The sequence below is a fragment of the Saccharomycopsis crataegensis genome (assembly GCF_037102585.1).
Source record: "Saccharomycopsis crataegensis DNA, jcf7180000000084, whole genome shotgun sequence".
NCBI lineage: Eukaryota > Fungi > Ascomycota > Saccharomycetes > Ascoideales > Saccharomycopsidaceae > Saccharomycopsis > Saccharomycopsis crataegensis.
In genome coordinates, this window is record NW_027043829.1 from 3,025,629 (window position 1) to 3,049,728 (window position 24,100).

General features: G+C 37.1%; 11 protein-coding genes across 11 annotated transcripts; 6 read left to right on the forward strand and 5 right to left on the reverse strand. All coding sequences in view use genetic code 12, as the record gives it.

The window, feature by feature from the left end:
• Positions 1–286: 286 nt before the first annotated feature.
• On the forward strand, positions 287–1,366 carry TFB6 (TFIIH complex subunit TFB6; the record flags this gene model as incomplete). The annotated part of the gene is made up of 1 exon (XM_064997863.1): positions 287–1,366. One exon carries the CDS (start codon positions 287–289, stop codon positions 1,364–1,366), a length of 1,080 nt encoding a protein of 359 aa, XP_064853935.1.
• Positions 1,367–1,889: 523 nt separating this feature from the next.
• Positions 1,890–2,477, reverse strand: DASC09_042650 (pyridoxal 5'-phosphate synthase; the record flags this gene model as incomplete). Its single annotated transcript, XM_064997864.1, has 1 exon — positions 1,890–2,477. One exon carries the CDS (start codon positions 2,475–2,477, stop codon positions 1,890–1,892), a length of 588 nt encoding a protein of 195 aa, XP_064853936.1.
• Positions 2,478–3,792: 1,315 nt separating this feature from the next.
• Positions 3,793–4,563, forward strand: DASC09_042660 (complex I 24 kDa subunit family protein; the record flags this gene model as incomplete). The annotated part of the gene is made up of 1 exon (XM_064997865.1): positions 3,793–4,563. One exon carries the CDS (start codon positions 3,793–3,795, stop codon positions 4,561–4,563), a length of 771 nt encoding a protein of 256 aa, XP_064853937.1.
• Positions 4,564–5,383: 820 nt separating this feature from the next.
• On the reverse strand, positions 5,384–6,463 carry SHO1 (osmosensor SHO1; the record flags this gene model as incomplete). The annotated part of the gene is made up of 1 exon (XM_064997866.1): positions 5,384–6,463. One exon carries the CDS (start codon positions 6,461–6,463, stop codon positions 5,384–5,386), a length of 1,080 nt encoding a protein of 359 aa, XP_064853938.1.
• A 468-nt stretch (positions 6,464–6,931) lies between these two features.
• On the reverse strand, positions 6,932–9,394 carry CWC22 (U2-type spliceosomal complex subunit CWC22; the record flags this gene model as incomplete). Its single annotated transcript, XM_064997867.1, has 1 exon — positions 6,932–9,394. One exon carries the CDS (start codon positions 9,392–9,394, stop codon positions 6,932–6,934), a length of 2,463 nt encoding a protein of 820 aa, XP_064853939.1.
• A 1,356-nt stretch (positions 9,395–10,750) lies between these two features.
• Positions 10,751–12,232, forward strand: TPS1 (alpha,alpha-trehalose-phosphate synthase (UDP-forming) TPS1; the record flags this gene model as incomplete). The annotated part of the gene is made up of 1 exon (XM_064997868.1): positions 10,751–12,232. One exon carries the CDS (start codon positions 10,751–10,753, stop codon positions 12,230–12,232), a length of 1,482 nt encoding a protein of 493 aa, XP_064853940.1.
• Positions 12,233–13,341: 1,109 nt separating this feature from the next.
• DASC09_042700 (uncharacterized protein) lies at positions 13,342–13,686 on the forward strand (the record flags this gene model as incomplete). Its single annotated transcript, XM_064997869.1, has 1 exon — positions 13,342–13,686. The coding sequence occupies one exon, from the start codon at positions 13,342–13,344 to the stop codon at positions 13,684–13,686; it is 345 nt and encodes a 114-aa protein (XP_064853941.1).
• Positions 13,687–14,184: 498 nt separating this feature from the next.
• Positions 14,185–14,757, forward strand: DASC09_042710 (uncharacterized protein; the record flags this gene model as incomplete). Its single annotated transcript, XM_064997870.1, has 1 exon — positions 14,185–14,757. One exon carries the CDS (start codon positions 14,185–14,187, stop codon positions 14,755–14,757), a length of 573 nt encoding a protein of 190 aa, XP_064853942.1.
• A 1,058-nt stretch (positions 14,758–15,815) lies between these two features.
• On the reverse strand, positions 15,816–16,772 carry DASC09_042720 (phosphoglycerate mutase; the record flags this gene model as incomplete). Its single annotated transcript, XM_064997871.1, has 1 exon — positions 15,816–16,772. The coding sequence occupies one exon, from the start codon at positions 16,770–16,772 to the stop codon at positions 15,816–15,818; it is 957 nt and encodes a 318-aa protein (XP_064853943.1).
• Positions 16,773–21,247: 4,475 nt separating this feature from the next.
• ARL3 (Arf family GTPase ARL3) lies at positions 21,248–21,880 on the reverse strand (the record flags this gene model as incomplete). The annotated part of the gene is made up of 1 exon (XM_064997872.1): positions 21,248–21,880. One exon carries the CDS (start codon positions 21,878–21,880, stop codon positions 21,248–21,250), a length of 633 nt encoding a protein of 210 aa, XP_064853944.1.
• Positions 21,881–22,141: 261 nt separating this feature from the next.
• Positions 22,142–23,911, forward strand: DASC09_042740 (uncharacterized protein; the record flags this gene model as incomplete). The annotated part of the gene is made up of 1 exon (XM_064997873.1): positions 22,142–23,911. The coding sequence occupies one exon, from the start codon at positions 22,142–22,144 to the stop codon at positions 23,909–23,911; it is 1,770 nt and encodes a 589-aa protein (XP_064853945.1).
• Positions 23,912–24,100: the final 189 nt, after the last annotated feature.

The window sequence follows — 24,100 nt, forward strand, 5'->3', positions numbered from 1 at the left end:
GTGAGCATGATTTTTTTTTTCTATCCGTGGATTGTAATTGATTTTTTTTTCTTTTCAATATAAAGAGGACTTCAGAATATATGTAGAAAATGGTGTACTGATATTCAATAATCTCGATAACTGATGGTTGTTGATTATTGCGGGATTCTGTCACGAGGAATATTTTTATTTTATTTTTTTTCTTTTTTTGACGTAATTTTTTTTTTTGCTATTGTCAATTAATACCTTATAGTTGAAAGTTTGAAAAACTCAATTGACTTTCTTTTGTTGATGATTATAATTCATAATGGATGGATCCCATCATAAAACCGCCAATTACGACCAACAGCCTCGAACTCCATTGCATCCCCGAGCAAATGAGGAGTTCCAGACGGTGCCATCGATGACCAGGTTAGCGGACCTTCAAATGGATTTAAATCCCGATCTAACGGATGATGAAACTGATAATAATAATGTAAATAAAGGGGAAAGATATGATGATGGGGAATGGGACGATGATATGGGTGTTAGTAAAGAGAATTTACAAAATGGTGAGAAAAGCAATGACTTAAATAATCAACTCACAGACAACAATAATGATAATGTTGATGTTGATGATGATGATGATGATGATGAAGATATTGATGACGAAATGTTTAATAGTGATGAAGAGGATGAGCAATTTGAAGAGGTTTCTCATAAACGAAAAGTGGACGAAGTTTATAATTCTGGTGAGAAGTTTGATTCTGACATCGAGCCCACTTGGTCGGATTTTGAGCCTGTAAACTCACCATTTAGCAATAATGATGATGATCTAACGAAACTTGAGGACTTGGGACGATGTCAACAGAAGCGGCTCAGCTCATCGCAGAACTCGAAATTGATCGCATATATTGATCATGAATTACTAATGATCCAGCGAAAGTTTATCCAGTCATTCAGCGACGATGAGTCGCGAGGGGATCAACGTCTTGGGTACCATTCCCTATCAGAGTTATTAGTGGATTTGAACAAGATTACCGAATTTATTTGGTATACCGTAAAAGTCACCCAGCGAGGAAACGGTAAATGTATGAGATCATTTTATCAAGGGCAATATTTCATCAAGATTGCTGGGGATTTGGTGGATTATTTGCAGAAATATTCGATGCTGGATAGGAAAGTGTTGAAGGCGTTAATCTTGTTTGTGCAAAAATTGGACCAGATATTTGTGAAGATTGTTGATGATTTACAAGGGTTTGATTCTACTGAGAAGGTCAGATTGGTATCGATCACTGAAAGAACCAGGGTAGCTGTGATTAATTTAACCATCAAGTACCAGGTGAATGATTACAAGTATGAAATTGGAAGGCTATATGAAGGGATCATTGATAAGATTTCTGAATAAATTTGTACATCCGCAAAAACAGGAGGTAGTATTTTTTTATCGTTGAATTATGAATAATGAAGAGCACAAATGAGAAATCACTGATCTGGTTATAAATAATAAATGATCCATTTAATATATGGACAGAAAATGGTTGAGGCAATAGGTTATGGTTAACTCACTTACAATTACACGAAGGAATAATTTTAAACTAGTAACGACTGTTTTTTAAGATGAGCTTTATAAATAACGAATTGTTCGAATCAATTTTATGAATAATGAATGTTTTTCAATCAGTTTTGTTGTATTAGCCATAAATCTTTCCAATTGTAAAATGTTCTTTTGATATCAATTAAATTGATCCCATCATTTCAAGTGGTCTACTGGATAGCAGAATACTTTATAAAAATTGTGATTAAATTTCTGAATCATAAAAACATCATTATTAGTAATGGATTGTAAATTTTAAATAGAGTAATCATCAACAAAAAGAAACCCTCGATATCCTTCATAATACAAAAAAAAAAAAAAAAATATTGACGACTCAATGTTTCTGCACATTATTCTGGGTATCAACAATCTTGACATTTCTGACCTCGATCATGATGATCACGTTGTTATCTCCTTCGATGAATATTTTAGAATCAGGGTAGCTCTTCAAGAGCAACTCTTTATAATAGTTTTCGGCGTCGGCATTGTCTTCCACCAAGATCGCTTCACCATTTAGAGTGACACTGATTGTCGATAGCTCGCTCTGGTTCATGTTTTGCAATAATTTCAACAATGGGGAGATGTCAGTGGTGCTGCTGGTGCCCCTAGGAGTTTCGGTCTCACTCAACGTTGATTTTGCAGTGACCCAATCATGGATCAAGATACTGACTTTAGGGTTGATCTTGATGTTTTCAAAGTTAGTAGCGCTCTTGTTGACAGAAAAAATGATATATGAGGTCTGAGGCGACGAATTTATCTGTTGATGAGTAGGATGTAATTCTGATTGATTCATGTAGGCGTAGTTCATTAGTGAGACATTTGGTTGGTAGGTATGGGGGTTGGCGGTCGCCAAGTGGGCGTATTTGGCGTTCTTGAGCAAGTTCACCACCGAAGCGGAGACGTCTGATTCTTTGATGGTCATTGTGAGAGTATTGTTGTTGTTAGGATTATTACTAATAGTTTACTAGTGGTGTTGGACTGTCATGACTTTGTTTTGGTGTTTTCGGCTTTTTTCTTTGCGGAAAACATTGCTAACCGGCCCCAACATCGATCATTTAAAGGGGAAGCACAACCATCGACAAACAAACAAACAAACAAACAAACAAAGAAGAAAATGTCCTTTTGGAGGGATAAAGGCTGTGTGTGTTGTTTATAGACTTTTCCGTAAATATCGAGTGCGAGACGGTAAGTCACAATCATAACTACGGAACATATATATGGTCGCAGAACAAAGAAGCACAAGGTGAGATGTTATGTCGTCCTCTATTTGGGTGGGAATTTCTACAGAAAGACACAAGGGAATTACGTGGCACTTTTGGGGTATTCTTAGGAATATTGGTACCTTATAAGTGATGTTTGATTGCTATGAATGGGTTACAATCCACTATCCAAACACCTCAAAAAATTTCAAGTATCCAGAACTTTTCCATCCGGTATTACTAAATCTATCGGGCGCTCAATTCTATGGGACATTTAAATCTAGAACAAGAAGTAATGCTCGGTTAATGAAGTGTTTCTTTTCCTTTGTGTATATTGAATCCCCAGTCAGGCACTTTCAAAGGATATCAAATCCTGGAAAAAACAGGTGGTTCTAATTGTTCAATTCAGATGGTTTCGATATTCATTATATCAGAGAAACACAACGAAGTCAGCAGTAGTGTTAAAGTATAGATTCTTGACATTTCCCCTCACTGAATTGGCAGCAACAATGATTGATTGCAATCATAATCTGGTTTGCTTCAAAGAGCCGGCTATGAAATAGAACATAATGGTGCCTGATTAAAAATGTCCCAAATGTTTTAGAATGATTTTTCTTCATTTATTTTTCCTCAGTGATTTCTGATGTCGTCCACCATTCTGTATTCTGGTTATATGTTCTCATGATCAGTGCGTTTGTATACAGTAATAGCAGAGAAACTGGCGACGTCAAATTGATGTTCTAAGGTGAGTATTCTATTGTGAGTTTTCCGGTTATTTCTTGTCGATATTGCTGTTCTATCTCTGGCATTAGAACAATGATAATATTAAGAATGGTAATGATAGTGATAACACAGGTTAATGGTGTCTAAAATTTTCATCACGTGGACATGACCCAATGAGGTTGCGGCAAATGCCAATCACCCCAATTTATGAAAAGTAAAAAAAAAATTGTATGTTCCCTCTGCCTAAAAACATCACATTTCCATTATCATTATTACTATTATTGTTATTATTATTAAATATATTTTACCATCAAAATGTCCCTTTTTAGACCAGTGACACACGCCTTGAGAGTGGCGAGAACCCCAAAGACATTCACCGCCTACAGACTCCCGGCTATGAAGAAACAAGACTTGATCAACTATGGCCAAAAGAGAACCTCGATTGTATCGGTCCACAGAGACACTAAGGAAGACAACCCTGAGATTCCATTTGAATTCACAGCCGAAAACATGGAAAGAGCCAAGGAAATCATTGCCAAATACCCATCACAATATAAGAAAGCCGCCACCATGCCTTTGTTGGACTTGGGACAACGTCAATTGGGATTCACTTCGATCTCCCTTATGAACTACGTTGCCAAGCTTGTGGACATTCCTCCAATGAGAGTTTATGAAGTGGCCACTTTCTATACCATGTACATGAGACACCCAATGGGTAAATTCAACATCCAGTGTTGTACCACCACTCCATGTCAATTGCGTGGTTCCGACGATATCATGAAGGCCATTGAAGATTTCACTAAAGTGCATCCTGGTGATACCACTGCCGACAAGTTGTTCACTTTCCAAGAAGTTGAATGTTTGGGTGCCTGTGCTAACGGTCCAATGATGGCTATCAACGATGACTTCTATGAAGACTTGACTTACGATTCCACAATTGCCATTTTGGAAGGGTTCAAGTCTGGTAACATTCCAAAGCCTGGTCCAGTTTCTGGTAGAAAGACCATTGAACCAATCGAAGGTCAAACTACTTTGCTCGGTAAGGAACCAACCGATATGAGAAAATTCACCAGATCTGACTTGTAAAGATCTTGAAAAAAAAAAAAAAAAAAATGAAAGTTAAAAAAAAAAGAATAAGCAATAGAGCTTTCTAAAACTTGCATTCTCTTGTTGAGAAACTTAGAAACTATCGATTGGATCATCCGGTTTCATGGTAGTGAAATTCACATCACATAACTTTTTTCTTTTGCATTTTTGAAATATCATTAGTTTGCAGCAAAAAAAAAAAATATATTCATCCACACATAATAAGCACACCTTTATGGTTTTGCTTTTTTACTTCTCGTTTCCTTGTTTAATTTTTTTTTTTTTATATATATATTATTTTTGTATTCTGTCATGTATGCTCCACCTAGCCTCTCGTGTATCAATAAACTGGACGATTATCCAAGTCACTGACATTTTTATCTTGAATGTAAGCTATTATAATTTCTTGAACGTTTGAGGAGAACTATAGCGTGTATTGAATACACATATTTTAAAATGAGAAATATATATTAATAGACAATGAAGAAGTATAACAGTTTGGCATTTCAATAAATCGTTGGTCTCAAAATATGAGTTGTGGGGGTCTCTATCAACTCAAACACAATGAGATCACAAGTAACAGAATATGATAGGAAAACGAAAGAAGAAGAGTACAAAAAAAAATCAACAGTTTTTTTTTTTTTTTTTTTAGGAAAAAGAATCAATAACAAAAAAAAAATCAGAAATAGAAAGAAATAGAAAGAAAAAAGAACTAAAACAGACAAGCGAAAGCAATACATCAATAATCATATCAATTTTCGGGGTAATCAACAATTCGCAGTAACGTCACCTCATTCGAATTAGTTGTAACAAAATATCATCACATTAATTCAACATAATTGCTTGGACAAATACCAATTTCCCCATTTTCCCTCTTGGCTTGCCACCATCTACCCTGGATTTCACTAATCATCAAGATTTCTCCCTTTTCGAAACTGATTTCATTGACATCATCAGGATTCGCCTCGTAAGCGTAAAGGGCTCTAGCTCTGTAAGGATAAATGTCTTGATCAAAAGCTCCGTTAGAATTGGCACCGTCGCCATTAGAGTATTGGTTGGTGTTGAAAGAAGTTGTGTCAATATTAGAGTTTGGCTCGCTGAACCCAGTTTCTGGGTTATTATTACCTTGCTGGTGGAAATCTGACAAATTACTGTTGGAGGCAGTATTGCTGGTGCTGAATTTCTGAGAATAGTGAGAGTTCATACGAGAAAGCGAATTCATTTGGGTATTGGCTTGGGTTTGATTGTCGTAATCCGAGTACTTGTTGATATTACTGGTGGTGGCCCCGAACGGGTTTTCTCCTCCGGCAATCGAACCACGGTTACTGAAACTGTTAGAGATTGGATGAGAAATTAATGTGTCGTATCCACCATTATTCGATGCCAAGGCACTCAATCTTGTCAGTTTAGCACGGCTCAATTGGGCCGCGGTGGTCATGTGTTTTCTGTTCAATGAGAACCCATCGATCCATCTGTTGATTGGTGAATCGTTATCACCTCCATAATAAATCAACCAAATCATATTTATCATCGAGATCAAAATAACCCCGCTGGATGCGGCAGCCAACGCTGATCCAGAACTGTACACCAAGTTATTGGCAGAGTTGGTACTGTAAATGAAGGCCACGGCAAAACTGGCAGACAAAAAATTTCTGTACGAATCTATCAAGTCATAGCAATAGAAGAGAAACAACACAACAATCAACGAGAACTCGAAGGCTATCGACCACCAAGAAAACCGTGGAAAGTTAAATTTGGTATCCGAGGAAGCAGCACACCCACCAATGAAAATAATCCACGAGACAAACCCCACCGATAACGTCCCCAAGGCAAATGGGTCAGTAGTTATGTTGGTGATATCAAAATTATGCTGGTATGTGTATGGGTTCTTAGACGACATTTTCTCTGGTATTATTCTTGAGGAATGTAAATTGGAAAATTTTTGTCCAGAACTATCAAAAATATCGTGATGAGGCTTATCTATGCTTCGAGTGTATAGCGGTCAAATGAAATATAGCGACCAAGAAACGAAATGATGGTTAATAAATGAGATTTCAGGTATTTTAGCACTTCAGAAAAGACAAAAAGAAATGACCTTCTAACTTATATCTCGACAAAAGAGTATGGATTCCATAGGTCAAAAGAAGGTTTAAACGTCTTACAAATTCTGTTGCGCTGTTCGAAAAAAAAAAATTTAGTGCCATTTTCCGTGACGGCTATACCATCCTGTCCGGACTGGTGGGCAGATTATGTATTATCACTACGGTAATCTCCCTCTTTAGCTAAGAAAAATGTATAGTAATTTTTTATTAGCGTGAGTAATTCGCTTATTTATCATCAACAAAAGTAAAAGGTTAAACAAAATGTATTAATTCTGTGCATCCTTAGCTGGTGGTGCTTCTTGTTGGTCTGGGTCATCTGGATGATCTGTTTCAGATCTCTTCTGGTCTGCAAATGCTTCATGATTTTTCGGATCGTCACCACTAGCCGACTGATTTTTTTTTGGTTTATCCTGCGTTGTAGCTGGTGGTCGGTATGTATCGGTTTTTCCTCTGTAGCCTCCGTTATAATTTCCTCTGGGTCTAGAGTTATACCTGCCATTTCGTGGACCTGTTGGAAGCCCACTATTCCGGGCGTTTTCGGAATCGGCCTTATGTCTCTTTCTTTCTGGGCTCGGAGATCTGGAATACCTTTGAGGTCTTGGGGATTTGGAGTAACTGCGCGACCTTGGGGATCTGGAGTAGCTACGCGATCTTGGAGATCTGGAGTAGCTTCTTGATCTTGAGTAGCTTCTTGATCTTGAGTAGCTTCTTGATCTTGAATAGCTACGCGATCTTGGGGATCTGGAGTAGCTCCTTGATCTTGAATAGCTTCGAGATCTTGGAGACCTGGAGTAGCTTCGCGACCTTGAATAGCTACGAGATCTTGGAGATCTAGAATAACTTCTAGACCTAGAATAGCTTTGTGATCTTGGAGAATGCGATCCTCCTCTAGAATAACTACCCGATCTTGATATACTTTTTGAACCTGATCCATTCCCTCTTCTTTCCATAGTTCTACCTCGATCCAGGAACTCCTCCTCCTGCTCCTTCTCCTTGTTCTTCTTCTCCTCCTTCTCTTCCTTCTTTTCTTCCACTTCCTTATGAGGCAATCCTGCCAAATCATCTCTCATTGTCTCGGTCAACGCTCCTAAACCAATGGCAGTAAAGAAATTAATACTGAATCTTAATATTTCCGCAAAATTCGACGAGTCACTGATATCTGCATCTTTATCATTAAGCAACGCAATCTTGCTGTTTGGAAAAATACCTGCAACCTGCTTGGCAATGACTTGGTCTTCTCCCAGAATCATCTCCTTGATTTTTGGCAATCCTGTATTTTCCACCATTGATTCAAATATCCCTTTCAACAAAATACGTTGCGCCGATGTTGTAGATTCCTCTGTTAATTGGGCATTTTCAAAGATTTCAAATGATAATACATCCAGGGCAACCAAGAACCCCCAAAATTTAGCAATGTTCCGTAGTTGACCCGCTTTGAATAAATGACAGGTGGTATAGTATGTACCAAATACTTTTATGAACGAGGCGTGCCATTGGAAAGAAATGCTGCAGAGTTTAGAGCCAATGAGGGCGTGATATTTGGAGAAGGACTTTTCAAGCGAAGAGGACTTAATGATGATATCAATTAATTTCTCTTGGAACTGGGTATTGTTACTCCCTTGTTTGGATTTGGAAACCCCTGGAATATCGAGTTGAAGAAGCTTATGCACCGCTTCATCGGAACTCATAGCCGACATTATAGTTAAGTACACTGCTTTTTGGAAGTTAATGAGATCAGTTTCTGTCATGTCGGTGATAGTTGCGTCTTGTGTTTTTGATTCTTCAGTTTCACTGATATTTTCATCACTCTTGTCATCATCACTCTCGTCACTATCATTACCAAGGGCATCCTCATCATCACCCAATATCTCTTTTTTCAACTCGCTGTATTGCTGCTCATTTTCTAGATATTTTTCATCGAATTTGAAAACATTGAGTTGGTTTTCTGCTTTCAATGTTTTATCGTCTAGTTCCACCATATGGGTGATCCCATCTTCTTCTTCCACTAAATCAAGTTTTTCTTCATCAGGAATCATGGGATAACTTTCGAATCTTGCAGCTTTGATCTTGAAAAGTTCTTCAATCAAATACTGGTTTTTCTTTGTTAATTGTTTGTAATTTATTAGAATCTCTCGCAATTTTTGGAAAATTTTATCCAACACTTTAAGATTGAATACCATCAAATAGTTCCCAGCATGTTTGAGCACCACCGTTGCCAACTCGATAGAATTATTGGACATTTTAGCATCATTCAAGAGTAATAATAAGATTTGAAGAAGTAATACCTCGTGGATCACTCCGAAATTCATTAAACCTGCCAAAAATATTAAAGTTCCTTGTAGACCTTTTTTATCGTTTCGTTTGTAGTATTTTCTGAAATTCAACACGAGTCTCACTGCAAGCAATTTTCCCACTACTGGGATTTTTGAATTGATCACGCTGACATATGAACAGTACACTGCTGTGTAGTTTCCTGATTGTAATTGGTTGGATATCAATGTCTTGGTAAGAATTCCCCGAGCGCGGACCAAATTCTGTTGGAACGACTCAACCACCATCTGTTGGATATTTTGTGATGAAAGCTTGTTGATGGTCCCTGTAAGACGTTTCTTGAGGGCAAGCCACGATTCCTGTTGATTCTCCAATGATGATGGATCGGTATCTTTGGACTGCTCTAAGGCTAAAGCCCGTAGCTTGGCTGGCGGGATATATTTCTTGCTCCCTGACATTTATTATATTTATTGGAAAGATCCCAACAACTAAAAAAAAGGTCACAAATGAAGGGAAGTAACAAATTCCAAATGGTGATTGATTGGAGGCCACAGATGATTAGATATTAAACAGATGTCAAAGCTCATCACCATCTGCTGCTTGTTCTTCTTCTTCTCTTAGTTTTTTTTCACAGCTCCTTTTTTTGACAAATTACCCTGTGCAGCACCACCGCCCAACATGCATCACCACCCAAGGATCTTCCTCCAAATAGCACTATAAGTTCCTATTAAAGAAAAATAGCACATCTCAGACAGTTAAGAATTGTTCTATACTGCAATTTTTTGTTTCTTTCTGTTAAAGATATTGGCTAGTGTTGGGCTTTCTGGTTGGAACACAACCGTAAGAAAGTGCGCAGTCTCCTGTCTTCAAGAAGTAAATCACTCGGACGAAGGGTTCCTACAAATTAATTGTGGAAACTATTGTAGAAAAAGCCAGGAAAGGCCTTCTCTTGTATTTAAGTAGATCTTGGATGATAGGAGTTTTAGCCATATGAGCTTTCTCTATGGAAAGAGAATATGCAAATAGCTGCAAAATAAAAGACATGACAATTTTTTCCACCGGGCCACGACAGTAATTCTTCACCAGACATCCTCATCATTAAGTACTCGCTAATGCTATCAATCTTATTCCATATCTCTCACCCTTTTCCTTAGTGCTAAATGGCTGGCAAGCGACCAACGGTCTCCGCCAACTGATGACAGTAATTGTGGTCGGCTAACCGCACCGCATAATCCCGGAAGCGAAAGGAGAAGAAAAATCCCAATGGCCATCGAGAAATCTTGTTTATGACATTAAACAAGACCGTTATATATTGCAAAAGAAAACAAAAAAAGATTAACTACAAGTTATCACCTTTTTTTGAATACCCAAGGCTTTTCGTACTTATAGATTTTGTTGTACTCCGACGCTGTTCTTGTTGCTGTTTATACCACACTGCTTTTCGATTAATTGCTTGGAGCTCATCAGGTGCCTGTCAAAGTATTTTTGAAGGTAAACATTACAATTATCATTCAGACAATTAATATTTCCACGAGTATTTCATTATTCGTTAGTTCAGGCTCAGACTCGTCTATTTTTGACTGTTTTATTTATTTTGTTTGCTGTTTCTCTCTCGCTCTCGCTCTCCTTCTCTCTCGTTTGCTTGTTTGTTTATCTGTGTGCTAGTGACCCCAATTATTGCTACACCTATCATCAGATTGCTTGTTCAAGTTAAGACAATCCTCCTATACTAAAATCAAAAACATCACCAATCCATACAAACTGTTTGTGATCTCCGCACATTATACTATTGTTTAAAGAAAAAAAAAATAGCAATGGTTCAAGGCAATGTTTTGGTGGTATCCAACAGACTCCCTGTCACCATCACCCGTAACAAGGATGGATCATATGAATATAAGATGTCATCCGGTGGTCTTGTAACCGCCCTTCAAGGACTTAAGAAATCGACGTCTTTCCAGTGGTTTGGTTGGCCGGGGCTTGAAGTTCCTGATGATGAAAAAGCTAGAGTGAAGAAAGATTTGATGGACCAGTTCAATTGTATTCCGGTATTTATAAGCGATGAGATTGCCGACTTACACTATAATGGATTTTCCAACTCGATTCTTTGGCCATTGTTCCACTACCATCCGGGAGAAATCAACTTTGACGAAACTGCGTGGTATGCGTACAATGAAGCCAACAAGTTGTTTGCTGAAGCGATCTCTAAACACGTCAAGAATGATGACATGGTATGGGTTCATGACTATCACTTGATGCTTCTTCCTGAGCTACTCAAGAGCAACATCGATGCTAAAGGTATCACTAATGTGAAATTGGGATTTTTCTTACACACTCCATTCCCATCATCGGAAATCTACCGTATTTTGCCAGTACGTAAGGAAATATTGCAAGGGGTTTTAAGTTGTGATTTGATCGGATTTCACACATACGATTACGCCCGTCATTTCCTATCGTCTGTCGGGAAAGTGTTGAAATTGAATACCTTGCCAAATGGAGTGGAATATCAGAACCGGTTTGTCAGCGTCGGGGCCTATCCTATTGGTATTGACGTTGATAAATTTACCACAGCTCTTAAGGAACCTAGTATTCTACAAAGAATCGCTCAGCTCAAGCAGAAAGTCGGCAAGGCTGAGGGAAACGATATTAAAGTGATTGTTGGGGTCGACCGGTTAGACTATATCAAGGGGGTGCCCCAAAAGCTCCATGCTTTCGAAGTTTTTCTCAATACCTATCCGGAAATGGTTGGTAAGGTCATTCTTATTCAATTAGCAATTCCGTCTCGTGAAGATGTAGAAGAGTATCAAAATTTGCGCGCTTCCGTCAACGAACTTGTCGGGAGAATCAATGGAAAATTTGGGACCATTGATTTTGTACCAATTCATTATATGCATCGTTCCATTCCTTTTAACGAGTTGGTGGCCTTGTATTATATTTCTGACGTGTGCTTAGTATCGTCTACCCGTGATGGTATGAATCTCGTTTCCTATGAGTATATTGCTTGTCAATGCGATAACAATGGGGTTTTGATCTTGTCTGAATTTGCTGGGGCCGCTCAGTCGTTGAATGGGTCAATAATTGTTAACCCATGGAATATTGAAGAGTTGAGTGAAGCTATCTACGAATCACTAACTTTGCCAGGCCCAAAGAAGAAGGCGAATCATGATAAATTGTTTGGTTACATTTCAAAGTATACCAGTGCGTACTGGGGAGAGAGTTTTGTTGGAGAATTGTACAAGATATCAAAAAAGGATCTTGAAAAGGAAAAGAGACTGAAGAGAATTCAATTGGAACTCTGATTTTTTGAGATCTTGGGCGGATCAAAAGAAGAAAAAAAAAAAACAATATTTGAAATTGTATTTGTTCTTCTATTTTATCTGGTGTTTTCTTAGATCATTGAATTTTATGTTGGTTTTGTTGTTGTTGTTTTCCTTCTCTAACGCCAAACATGACAAGTATTATTCATTATGATATTGTAATTTGAATGGCAATTTGCAACTCAAAAAAAGGGGGGAGGCTAACAGAATATGTTTATATTACTGTTGCAAATTGTTATGAAGATGTTAAGAAATCTTTAATAGTATATTTTTATTTTATTTGTTTTTCTCTTTCAGGTTGTGGAAAGCACAATCTTGGAGAATTGTTGTTTTTTCTTACAACAGTTAAAAAGAAAAGAAAGTTATTTTCCTGTTCTTTATTGTATTTACCTAATAATATTTTTTTTTTTGTATTTTAGTCAATTTTTGATCAATCAAAATTATATTCCCAGTGAATTCCATTTTGTAGAACTGTTCAACCACCATATGAACTACTATCCATGACTTTGGGAGCTAGCACTTGACATCGATTACATTTGTTATTAATACGAGCTTCTGGTTTTCAGAGGAATAGTTGCTCATATTTATTGCTCAAATAATATCATGGCATATAATGACCTATAAATATGAGCAAATTCTGCGAAATATCTTAAGAGAAATTGATCTAATTTTCCAACTATAAGAACAAAAATACATGCATTATATTGTAAATACCGGCCATCAATTTCTAGCATCATTTATGCCAACAAAGATTTATGCCAACAAAGGAAGGGAAAAGAGAAAAAAAAAAAAAAAAGATAACGGTTTAATAAAGTAATTAGAATTTTACAATTACAAGTTCTCATTTTTTGTCCCTGTTTGGTTATAGTTGATAGTTCTTCTTGGCTGGCACGGCATCTTCTCTGCTCAATTCTGATATATTTGCTCATAAATTGGGGTGCACAGGAAAAAAGCTTGGTGCATTGAATTTTCCAAGGAGATTATAAATACTTGGACATTTTCTACTCTCGTTGCCTGATTCAAATTTTCAAACACTACAAAAACACTCTTATTACTGCCATCACTAATCAAACAATAATAATAACAATAATATGCAATTTTCATCACTTTTATTGACTTCCACCCTTGCGGCCCTCGCTGCTGCCGAAGCTGTCACCACCACCATCACATATTCCACCACCATGTCAATGGATGGGATGGCTTCCATGGCAATGATTATGACTACCACCAAAACTATGGACATGTCATCCAGTACTAGTATGAATGGCACCACCATGACCATGGATATGAGTAGCAGCAGTAGCAATTCCAGCATGGCAACCAGCACATCCGCTGCTAGTGGACTGAGTAGTACTGCTGGCGCAGCAATGCTAGACAAAGGATCTATGGGGGTTCTTGGAGGAGCAATGTTGGCTGGTGCTTTGCTATTAGGATAGAAGCATGTATTATCATTATCACTATACACCTCATGATTATTAATCTGCATTAAGGTGATTACATAACAATCACGTGTAGTAAAGTATATAGTGTAATCACCCCCCGAGCGTCATCGCTACCGATGCACCCCCCCTCGCCACCAAAACGAAACGAAAAAAACGTGCCGCCCGGCGAGGGAAGGATGAGATAACCACATGTAAGTTGTCCCCGACCCAATTTATATATAAAAACATTCTATATTCGCTCATTTCCCGCGTCGCCCCTTTTCTTTGATACTTCTCTTTACTTTACCTTTTTTTAACCTTCATTTACATCTTTGATCTTTTATTCTAAGGTGTCAAGTCAACTAACTCGCCTTGTATCTCATCTCTGATAACGAAACCTTACATTTTCTTATCAGTTGTCCTCCGAGGCTGGCTCATCTCCACATAAACAACAACAAAAATATACAACGACAACAGCAACATCATCATCAACAAAAGCTTAGACTTATCATAATGGGATTGTTTGATTACTTCTTCTCATCCTCCTCCAAAAAACCACAAGCATCCTCAACCTCTGACCCTTCTGGTTTCGCCAAATCCACCGCTGAGGTACCAAAGTACGACAACAATGGTTCTCTCGTGTTTCAAAACAACAAGATCCTTGCCATGAACGACGATAAGGAGGATGGCTTCATCCAAGTCGATTTCCGCAAATTGTCCTACGCTGAAGTGGCTGCTTTGAAATCATCTTCATTAGGACCAACCAGCGAGGGCCCTGGGTCCAAAGCAAGTGGCGGCTCATCGGATAAGTCATCCATGGCGGTTGATATCGACAAAGACTTGGGTACTGATATCACGGACTATCAATTAGCAGAAATGTTACAGAAACAAATGAACAACGACGTCATTGAAGACCAAATCTTGGCTCATCAAGCTTTTTTGAACCAAGGAAACTCCATTGATAATTTGAATGATTTTGCCGATGCGTTTGACGGTAAGTTAGAAAATGCTAAGACCAACAAGTCCAAGAATAAGACCAAGGTTAGAAGAAAGAGTCATGGCAACCAAGTCAAACATGCCGTGTGAATATACTATCATCTACGGTATTGCTCTTTTGTTTTGATTTGTTTTTGTTTTTTTTTTGTTTTTGAGATTTGCTGCGCGCGTGTGTGTTATTCTTTAATTGTTGACACGATAGATATGATGCTCATTATCACACATAATTGTTATTATTATTATATATAAATATACATATAGTGCACACGCTGGTGCTGGATACAGCAAAAAAAAAATTATTCCTTGGGATTAGTTGTGCTATTGGTTTTTATTATTTTATTCATTTTTGGTTACGTTTTTTTTGGTTGATGTTTGTTCTTAGATGTTAAGTACTGGCGATTGGTTAATTACACATTTGTTATTTTATTTTATTATTTTTATTATTGTTATTTTTTCTCATTTGAATTTATTGTCGTGACCATCATTTGACACAATCACCATGGTTTATTGGTATATAGAATAGGAGTAATCTGATATGTTTGATGTGCCATTAACGGGCGGATTTCTCCGGATGTACGTGTCGGTTAAAAAAAACAACAACAGATGCGATGAGATGAGATGACATGACTCAGCTGCATTGACTCTTCCCAGGTCATCGCAAACTTCATAGCCGAAACAATTCTGGGTTTAATCGTGCTTACGTAGATCATAATTTTTTATATGTTCTTCTCGTGGTTAATTTTCTTATTTTTATCTAAATCATTAATATTACCAGGAAGAGAGAGCCCTTGGCGTAAATGGGGATAAGTGTATGAGGAAATTTTAGAAGCGTGCAATTGTACATGAACGTAATTGTTCCGTTAATTTAAAGATGAAGTGCCACATGTTGACCAAAAATAGCATATTCATCATTAATACATTGCTATCGCACTCTTTATAATTAAAGTAGATTCTAATTTAGAATAAGGTTCTAGCACAGTTTAAAAGTTCTGAGATCTAAAAAGGAATATCAAATATTGAAATATCTATATATATATATATAAATCTATACATAAAAGTAAAGGGCCTAATTCAAAGAATTCAAAAACCCTCTTCAGGTAAAACAGTTTCTATTCATCATCCATTGTTTTACTTTTCTAAATTTTCTATCATCTAATTCTTTGGTCTTTCACTTCAACTTGACTGCCAAGGTGTTTTGTATCACCCACCACTTGGATAATTCCACTCTTTAATCCCAATTTTCCATCTTTAACATCCTTTTTGAATACATCAATCACGGTGATCGAAGTATTGTAAACGATTTTGACCACATCATCTGTAGGAATAAGCTTTGGGTTCATGTTGTATTGCAAATCATTTGCGAAATGATTGATCAATGCCCGGATCGACCCCCCGTGTGTTATAAGTAAACAATTTTTTGTCAGGTCATCATTCGCAACAATATCCACCACGTTCTGCTCGACTTCTCCAAACAATCTGTCACAGAAATCGTGCTTCAGCTCCCCAAAATCCCGGTAACTATTTTTCCCATTGGCCACAGCATATTTCAAAGCATCATCGATATGACGACCTTCGATTGGTCCCATTGACCGTTCTCTGAACTTATTACTTATGGAAATCGGAGTTCTCGAACCACTATCACTGCCGTCCCCTTTGACTCGAGAAATATCTTCATCCAATGACCCATAATCGCCAGCTATTTCCCCGGTTTCTGGGTCCTTATCGGCCTCAAATTTTCCATTATTTTCCATAGCGGCAGCTTCCAATTTTTCCACTAACTGTTCGACCGCAAACTCGTTATTCTGAGTGGTCTCGTCAACTTTGACATCTCCACCCACAACAATTCCCCAAAGGGTTTGTAAGCACCGTCTCAAATCACTAGACCATACCTTATCGACTTTCACTTGTTGAAATCTGGAACCACAAAGCTGGGCCTGGGAATGGCCTTGAAGGTTAAGCGAGGTATTGAGGTGGCCTTGCAAGATATTGTTCTTGTTGGCGTTGGTCTGACCATGGCGGACGAGGAAAAGTCTTAGGATGGCCGGATCAGTATTGTTCAAAGAATCGGTAGAGGCAAGAAAAAGGGATGGATCTAACTGGGTCATTTTCTGCTTTTTTTTTCTATCTTCTACAATGTGTATTTTCCAGATAATTTGGGGAGGAACAATAATGATCTCTAATATGACTATGAAATATAAAAATGCCTCCCCCCAGGGCTTCAACATACATCACCCCACACCACCCCCGATAGACATAGGCAATGTAACTGAGGTTTCTGGTACTATACAACTGTACAGAGCAAGTGGATGGATGGTATGAATAGGGTATAACAACTCACAAGAAAGATCTTTATTGCAATTTCTCATTGAATAACAGGTTAAATTTAGTGGAAAATGGTTGAGATGTGCTATTGGTATCGGTACTCCCGTCTTGTTATCAGTAAATGCCAAAAAACTCCTACAGGAATAAACTGAAAATAAAAACTGTTAAAAACGGTACTTAATGATAAATACTGTAATGAAATATTCTTTCCACAATATTACACCATCTATAGGGCCCAATTTCAATTTATATTGATTATTGCGAGTATAAACCATTGGTACGGTATTTATTCCCTTATATGCATATACCATTGCGGAGGTATTTGTTTGTGTGTGCCATTTCGATGAAATATGTTGATAAATATGCCCCTTTACTAATACTATGTAGTGAAATACTGCTCTTAACAAATACTTATTACAATTTATAATATCATATGATGTCTATTACTTTTATTAAGGGTGAAATTCGACATCAGAATAACGTGAATAAATTACACTAGCTTACATGAACAATAGAGAATTACGCTTCATCAAAGACAGCTCCTGCCATGAATAGCTAATAGCTTCGGGTAATTTAAGCTGGAGAGATGTGTGATTTAATTCTTGGAGACATTGAGTTCCTCAAGCAGTGGAATATTGTTAAAGCTATTCATCGAGGTAAGTCTGTTATCAAAAAAAAAAAAATCAATATTTACAATTCAGGAAATTCTAAAAAAAATCTAAAAGGACTTCAGCAATTGCATTACGAACAAAATGGAGACTGGTGAGCTTGGGTAAATTGGGAAAATTATTAGCTTTAGTGATACCTTCATTGTTGTAAATACTCAATTCCTCCAAATTTTTCAAGCACTCCAAGTTTGAAATCCTAGTGAATGAATTTCCCCTATGTCTAAGGTTTTCAAATTGGGGAATGATTCAAAGGTTCCTTCACTAATTCTTGGATTGTTAATTTAAAGATGCAATTATCAGTCTGCCAGTGCTCTAGGGATGGCCGGAGGCTCATAACTACCAATACTTCCACTACTTTTGTAGCTTTTGACGATTAATAGTTACTACTATCATGTATATAGAATTATCATGTATATAGAATTATCAAGAATCGCGAATAAATTCCTATTTTTATACTATTAAACTTTTACATTTACTCTATATTTATTATAGTCATTACATTAATATCTATAAACCGACATTTAGTTCTACGTCCAATCCAATCATGAATCCTGAAACTATTCCCACCTATTCGGGATCAATAAGCAATAATGCGTTCTGTTCGTTGTTTTCGTCTAAGGTTAATAGTTTTCTATTTATCAGCCATCAAATTATCTTTAACATCATTTACAAAGCAACGTTGATTAGGAGAAACTACCGCCAGAACAAAGCAAATATATATTGGTTATGCTTCAAACAACTAGAAATAACAGTGATATGGATAATAGACAGCAAAAGATAAGGTAAAATCGATGCAAAGGAAGCCTGGTAGAGTTAGCTGATATTAGTAACCATCTAGAAGTGGTATTTCGTAAATCAGTTAGTTTACTAAATATCAAAAGAAAGATCCCACCTAGTCACGTCTTTGAAGAAAGAACATGAACTAATCCAACCCCTGAACCACACATTTTAAAAAGCGTATTCCAGTCCTTTCTTTTCAATTGTTTATAATTGACATCCAAAGATTTCTCTCAGGGAATTATAACAAGAACTAGCTATCTAGAAATATATAAAGATTGTTGCTGACATTCGTGATTTTATGTTATCAAGACAAGGCATCGCAAAACTTAACGAGACAAGAAACTTAGAAATCTCAAAAAAAAAAATCAAAATGATTTTGACAAGAGTTATTTTTGTCGTGGTACCCCATATCCAGGCTTTGGACGGGATACCAGAAACAAATAGTGTTGTTGTGCTGGTGAAGCAGACTCGCTTCCTTAAACAAAAGAGAGAGAGAAAAAAAAAAAAAAAAATCGACCAGAAAATTTAAAACTACAATATTTGTGAAGATCTTCCCATTTTTAAGGATAAAGTACCTCCCTTCCCCTCCTCTCTCTCTCCCTCTCTCTCTCTCTCTCTCTCTTTCGCACACACTAGGAGGGGTGAAAATGTGAAACAGATACAAAAAAAGATGAGAATTACAAATATTTCCATTAATTTCTTAATAAGCTTCTGTAGTGTTTGCCAAGTGATGAATGAATTTGAAAATATTGAATTACACCATCCATCGATATCATGTTACGTAAATACAACCATATTTTAAATGTTTACTTGTTGATTGTTATTAACTCGATACAAGAATAATAACGAAGCTATCACCGAGTTAGCTCCAATTGCAATACTCTGGCAGAATTGATAAGTTGGGCACAGTTTCTGACCTCATCAGGGTCATAATCAACACATGGTTTTTGAAAAAAATAGAAACCCCCTGAATTTATTGGGCAAAGGCCAACGCAGGCCATGAATAACGGCAATCTTATCAAAGAAAACAGATTCAATGTATTCTAATAAAGGCAATTGATCAGCATCAATAATAATATTTCTTGAATTCACCAACCAAAGTTTGTCACAAAATTTGAACACAAGCCTTATCAATTCCAACAAGGTAGTTTGTCTAACCTAACTCTCTTCATTCATTGGATTATTGAACCCCATCAGGTGTGGTAGTAGATCGGAGATCTGGATAAATCCTTAAATAGAGATATAAACTTTTCTTCTTTACAGAAACAAAAAAAATGACCTAGAATTATGGAAGATCTCGCTATAATGGAATCTTTAACATATCTTAATAATATTGGTTCTAATAAAAATAGGCTACTATTATTCGCTAATGGATGATACCTTCCCCCTTAATTTGTAAAACAACATGTATTGAATACCCTGGTAATGGCAAGAAATCAACTCTTTTTTGTCGCCAAAGAACGTTGTAAAATAATAAAATAACGAACATATTTATTACCAATAAGTAAGTAGCCGCATTCTCCTAAGTATAAGAAGACTTTTTAAAAGAAAAAAAAAAACCAGTCCCAGTTTACCACTTCTCTCGCACGTCCCTCTTGTGTTAGCCACTCTTAGGGTATCCATACTGAAGCTTCCAGTTGTCAGAGAAGGAAAGATCCATCATTTACGGATATAATACCCATATAATCTACATTAATGTATATAGGTATTGTATATTTTTTCAAGTAAAAATAGCACCCAATTTAGCATAGAGAAACACCATTGTTGGTCGCGAGAGTACGGTCTGCAGTATCATCGTGATTAATTCCAATTGAATTGGGTAGCTCAAACTCTCCTTTTTCATTCTCAAGGGTTGATTATCTATTGTAAGTTTCTGACTGAGCTTCAATGTGCAGAAACAAAAGAAAAAACCTATCAATCAAAAGCCATCCTTTCTCATAGACATTTAACCGTCCCAGATAGAAAACGTTTGGATAATTGACTTTTACATTTTTGATGTTTTCATTATTTTTTCTTTCCAATCAGTCTCAATTGAATAGAGCTCAAGTATTCCACTGGTACGTATGACTCTAACACAATGTCTCTCAATCTACACTTTATAGCTTTACTAGGCACTGTGATGTTATTTCCATCATTTTCTGGATAACTATTACTATTATGGCCTCTATCATACTCACTCTTTTCGATACTTTTACAGAAAACATGCATACACTACACCTCCAGTGTGTTTTTGTTTTCAAAAAAAATATTCTCAAAACATTGAAACTAAGTTTACTGTACCAGATTAGAAAGCAATCTGATTCAATAGCTGTTTGGACGAGATCATCAATTACAAGAGCATAATTATCATCCGCCAGTCTCACAGATCCCGATATGACCTTTAAAACCACATAAATTGCGATGATAAGTAAAAACAGTAATAATAAAGATAGCGAGAACATTATAACGAGATTTACTGCAGAAGAAAGAATAGTTCTGCCACTTGGAGCAAGCAAAATTGCTCCACCTATATATAGAGTTTTTGACGCTTATTGTCATGGTACGTAATATGCATGCTTTTAGAATTACATCATTCAACTGAATTGTTTTGTCATACGAGTATTAATGATGATTAGGACACATAGAAAACAGAAGCATTGAACTTTCAAATACGCAAGGGTGATATGACGAATAACAACTAAATAGTATTCTTGGTATAATAACAACAATAAAGTAATAAAAGAAACAATAACAATAACAAAAAGCACACGGAGCAAGAACGGGTGAAAACAGTATAGTATAAAAAATGCAAATAAATAAAACAGAAGCCATCATTTATAATTCGGAGGCCTGTTGGATTTGTTTCGTTCCAATCTCACTACCATCCATTCCAACGCCTCCTTCACTCCGTCACCTTTGAGCCCACTTACTGGTAATACTCTACTGTCTCTGGCATTTAAATGCTCTGCCACCTTATTGAAAATCTCCTTAATATCTTCCACTTCCAAGTGATTTTCCAAATCCTGTTTATTGGCCAACATCAATATCGGAATGCTTTTGTCGATCTGCTTCTCCTCATCGTTGATCAACTCGTCCGGATTCAATATCTTCATCAATTCCTCTTTACACTCTTCCAACTTGCTGCGATCCCCGCTATCGACGAGGAAAATGATCCCATGTGCCACTTCAAAATAACGTTCCCACATGCCCCGTAGCTCGGCTTGACCCGCAAGATCCCATATTTTAAGACTGACTTTGGCGTCGTACTTGACGTGTCCAACATTCTGACCGACAGTGGGCAAGATCCTCTTGGGCTTTTTGTAAGTTTGGTTCTTGTCGACATAGAGCTCCTTGAGCTTCTCCAAAAAAGTGGTCTTTCCGGAATTCTCTAAACCTAGAAGAAGGATTGAGTATTCTTCTCGCTTGTTGTAGTTGTCATATAGACCCTTTACCAAGTGGAACATGATTGGTTATTATATAACGAGAGCTGTCCAATCACAATGACAATTGATTTATTACCACCACCATCTCTCGGTACATCACCAATCACCACTATCAGTTTATAATTTTTTTTTGTTTTTTGGTATTGTAGGGGGTGACAGACCCTGGTTCACCAAGGCTTTTCCAAAGACAAAAAAAAAAAAAAATGCTGCTGATCTTCAAGACTTTTCAACATCAGAAGAAGGAATAAAAGATAAGCCAAAAAGAGGTTCTAGTTATTGAAAATGAAGAGACTTCAGAAGTCCCCATTCTCCCGCCAGTTTATCCGGAATATAACCGGCAAACCAACTCTACAAAATAGTAGCACTGCCACCAGCAATAAGCCACCAGCATATGAGCCTGATTTCTCCATCACCCAAACAACATACTCTTACCAACTTCCCGTTGCCAATGAATTAGAATCAGATATTAGAGTATCTGCATCCCCTATTTCTTTGTTATTTGAGTACACAGGTGTGGAAACTTCCACGGCCAACTATAGCAAAAACCAAGAGGCGTTTGAAACTTACCCATTGACCACTTTCAAAAAGCTTTCAGCAAAATATGCCAACCTTATAAAGAAACAACAGGAAATTTCTCGCAGATCAAATGCTCAAATTGCTATTGAGCGTCCAAGAAACCTCAAACTCACTTGTAAAGACTTTATTGATGATTCGCTATACAATCCATCTTATGGGTACTTCAATAAAGACGTTGAGATTTTCCATCTTGACAAACCATTTGACTACCGTGGGATAGCTTCTACTGACGAGTTCATTGATGTTTGGATGGAACATTATCTGAAATATAACCAGCATAGATCTAATGGTTTGCAACTTTGGCACACTCCATCGGAGCTTTTCCAGCCGTATTACGGTCAAGCAGTGGCTAATTTCATGGTTAATCAATACAAATCAAAGATTCAACCAAAAGGAAAAAATATGGTGATCTATGAAATCGGGGCAGGTAATGGGACATTGATGCAGAATGTATTGGATCACTTGAAGGCCACTGAGCCGGAGATTTACGAGAATGTTGAATATAGAATCATCGAAATCAGTAATAAGTTGTACCACAAACAAGTTAGCAATAAAGTGCACGAGTCGAAAATCAAATTGATCAATAAGGATATTTTCCAATGGAATGAATTGGTTGAGGACGAAGTTTTCTTTTTGGCGTTTGAGGTGTTTGACAATTTTGCTCATGACGTGCTTAAATATAACATCCGTACCAAGTTGCCTTACCAAGGTTATGTGGTGATTGATAAACATAATGAATTTAAAGAATTCTTTAATCCAAAATTGGACTACTGGACCCATTTTTTCTTGGACCTCCGATCAAAAACTTCTTACCAACAGAAACTTGATTCTCGATTCGCGGTGCAAAAATGGCTCGATCCTAAATCCCCAGCCGATGAACTCGAAGAATTGAACGAATTCCGCAACTATTGCTGGCCATTCCGCAACAAGCTCACATGGTCCCTGGAGTTCATTCCGACAAAATTGTTGGAGTTCTTTACCATCTTGAACAAGTATTTCCCTAATCACCATTTGCTTGCGACTGATTTCAGCCGTTTCGATGGCGCGGTCGAGCCAAGTTACAATGGACCGGTGGTACAAACGTTGTTTTTAGCCAATGATAAATTGGAGAACGATACCAGAATCGCTAAACCTCGTGCCCCAAATCCAATGGCCACCTCGGTGGTAAACAAAAAAGATGGTGATGACAAGGTAGACAAGAAGCTCGAGTACAAAGTTTCGTTGATTCCAAAGGACAAGATGGTGAATACGTCAACCTACATGGTTCACCAGGGATATTTCGATATTATGTTCCCTACTAACTTTCCATTGGTCACAGAATTGTATGAGTTAGTTACCGGTAAAAAGGCAAGTCATTGTGGACATGGAAATTTCTTGCAACAGCATAGTAAAAACTTAGACATGACAACTTGTAAAAATGGAGAGAACCCAATGTTGGAATTTTATAAGAATGTCGAATTCATGTACACTAAGTGATATCATAATTTGTGAATAAATACTAAACATGTTAAATAGATCATACTTTGGACAGCTTTCCAAAAAAAAAAAACGTGTGTAAGTTAACCTAACTTTAGGATAGTCAGTGAAACAAAGCAGGAAAAACAAGAGCAGCGAAAATATTGAAACTGTGGATAAGCTAAAGGAGCAAAGCAAACAAAAAGGACA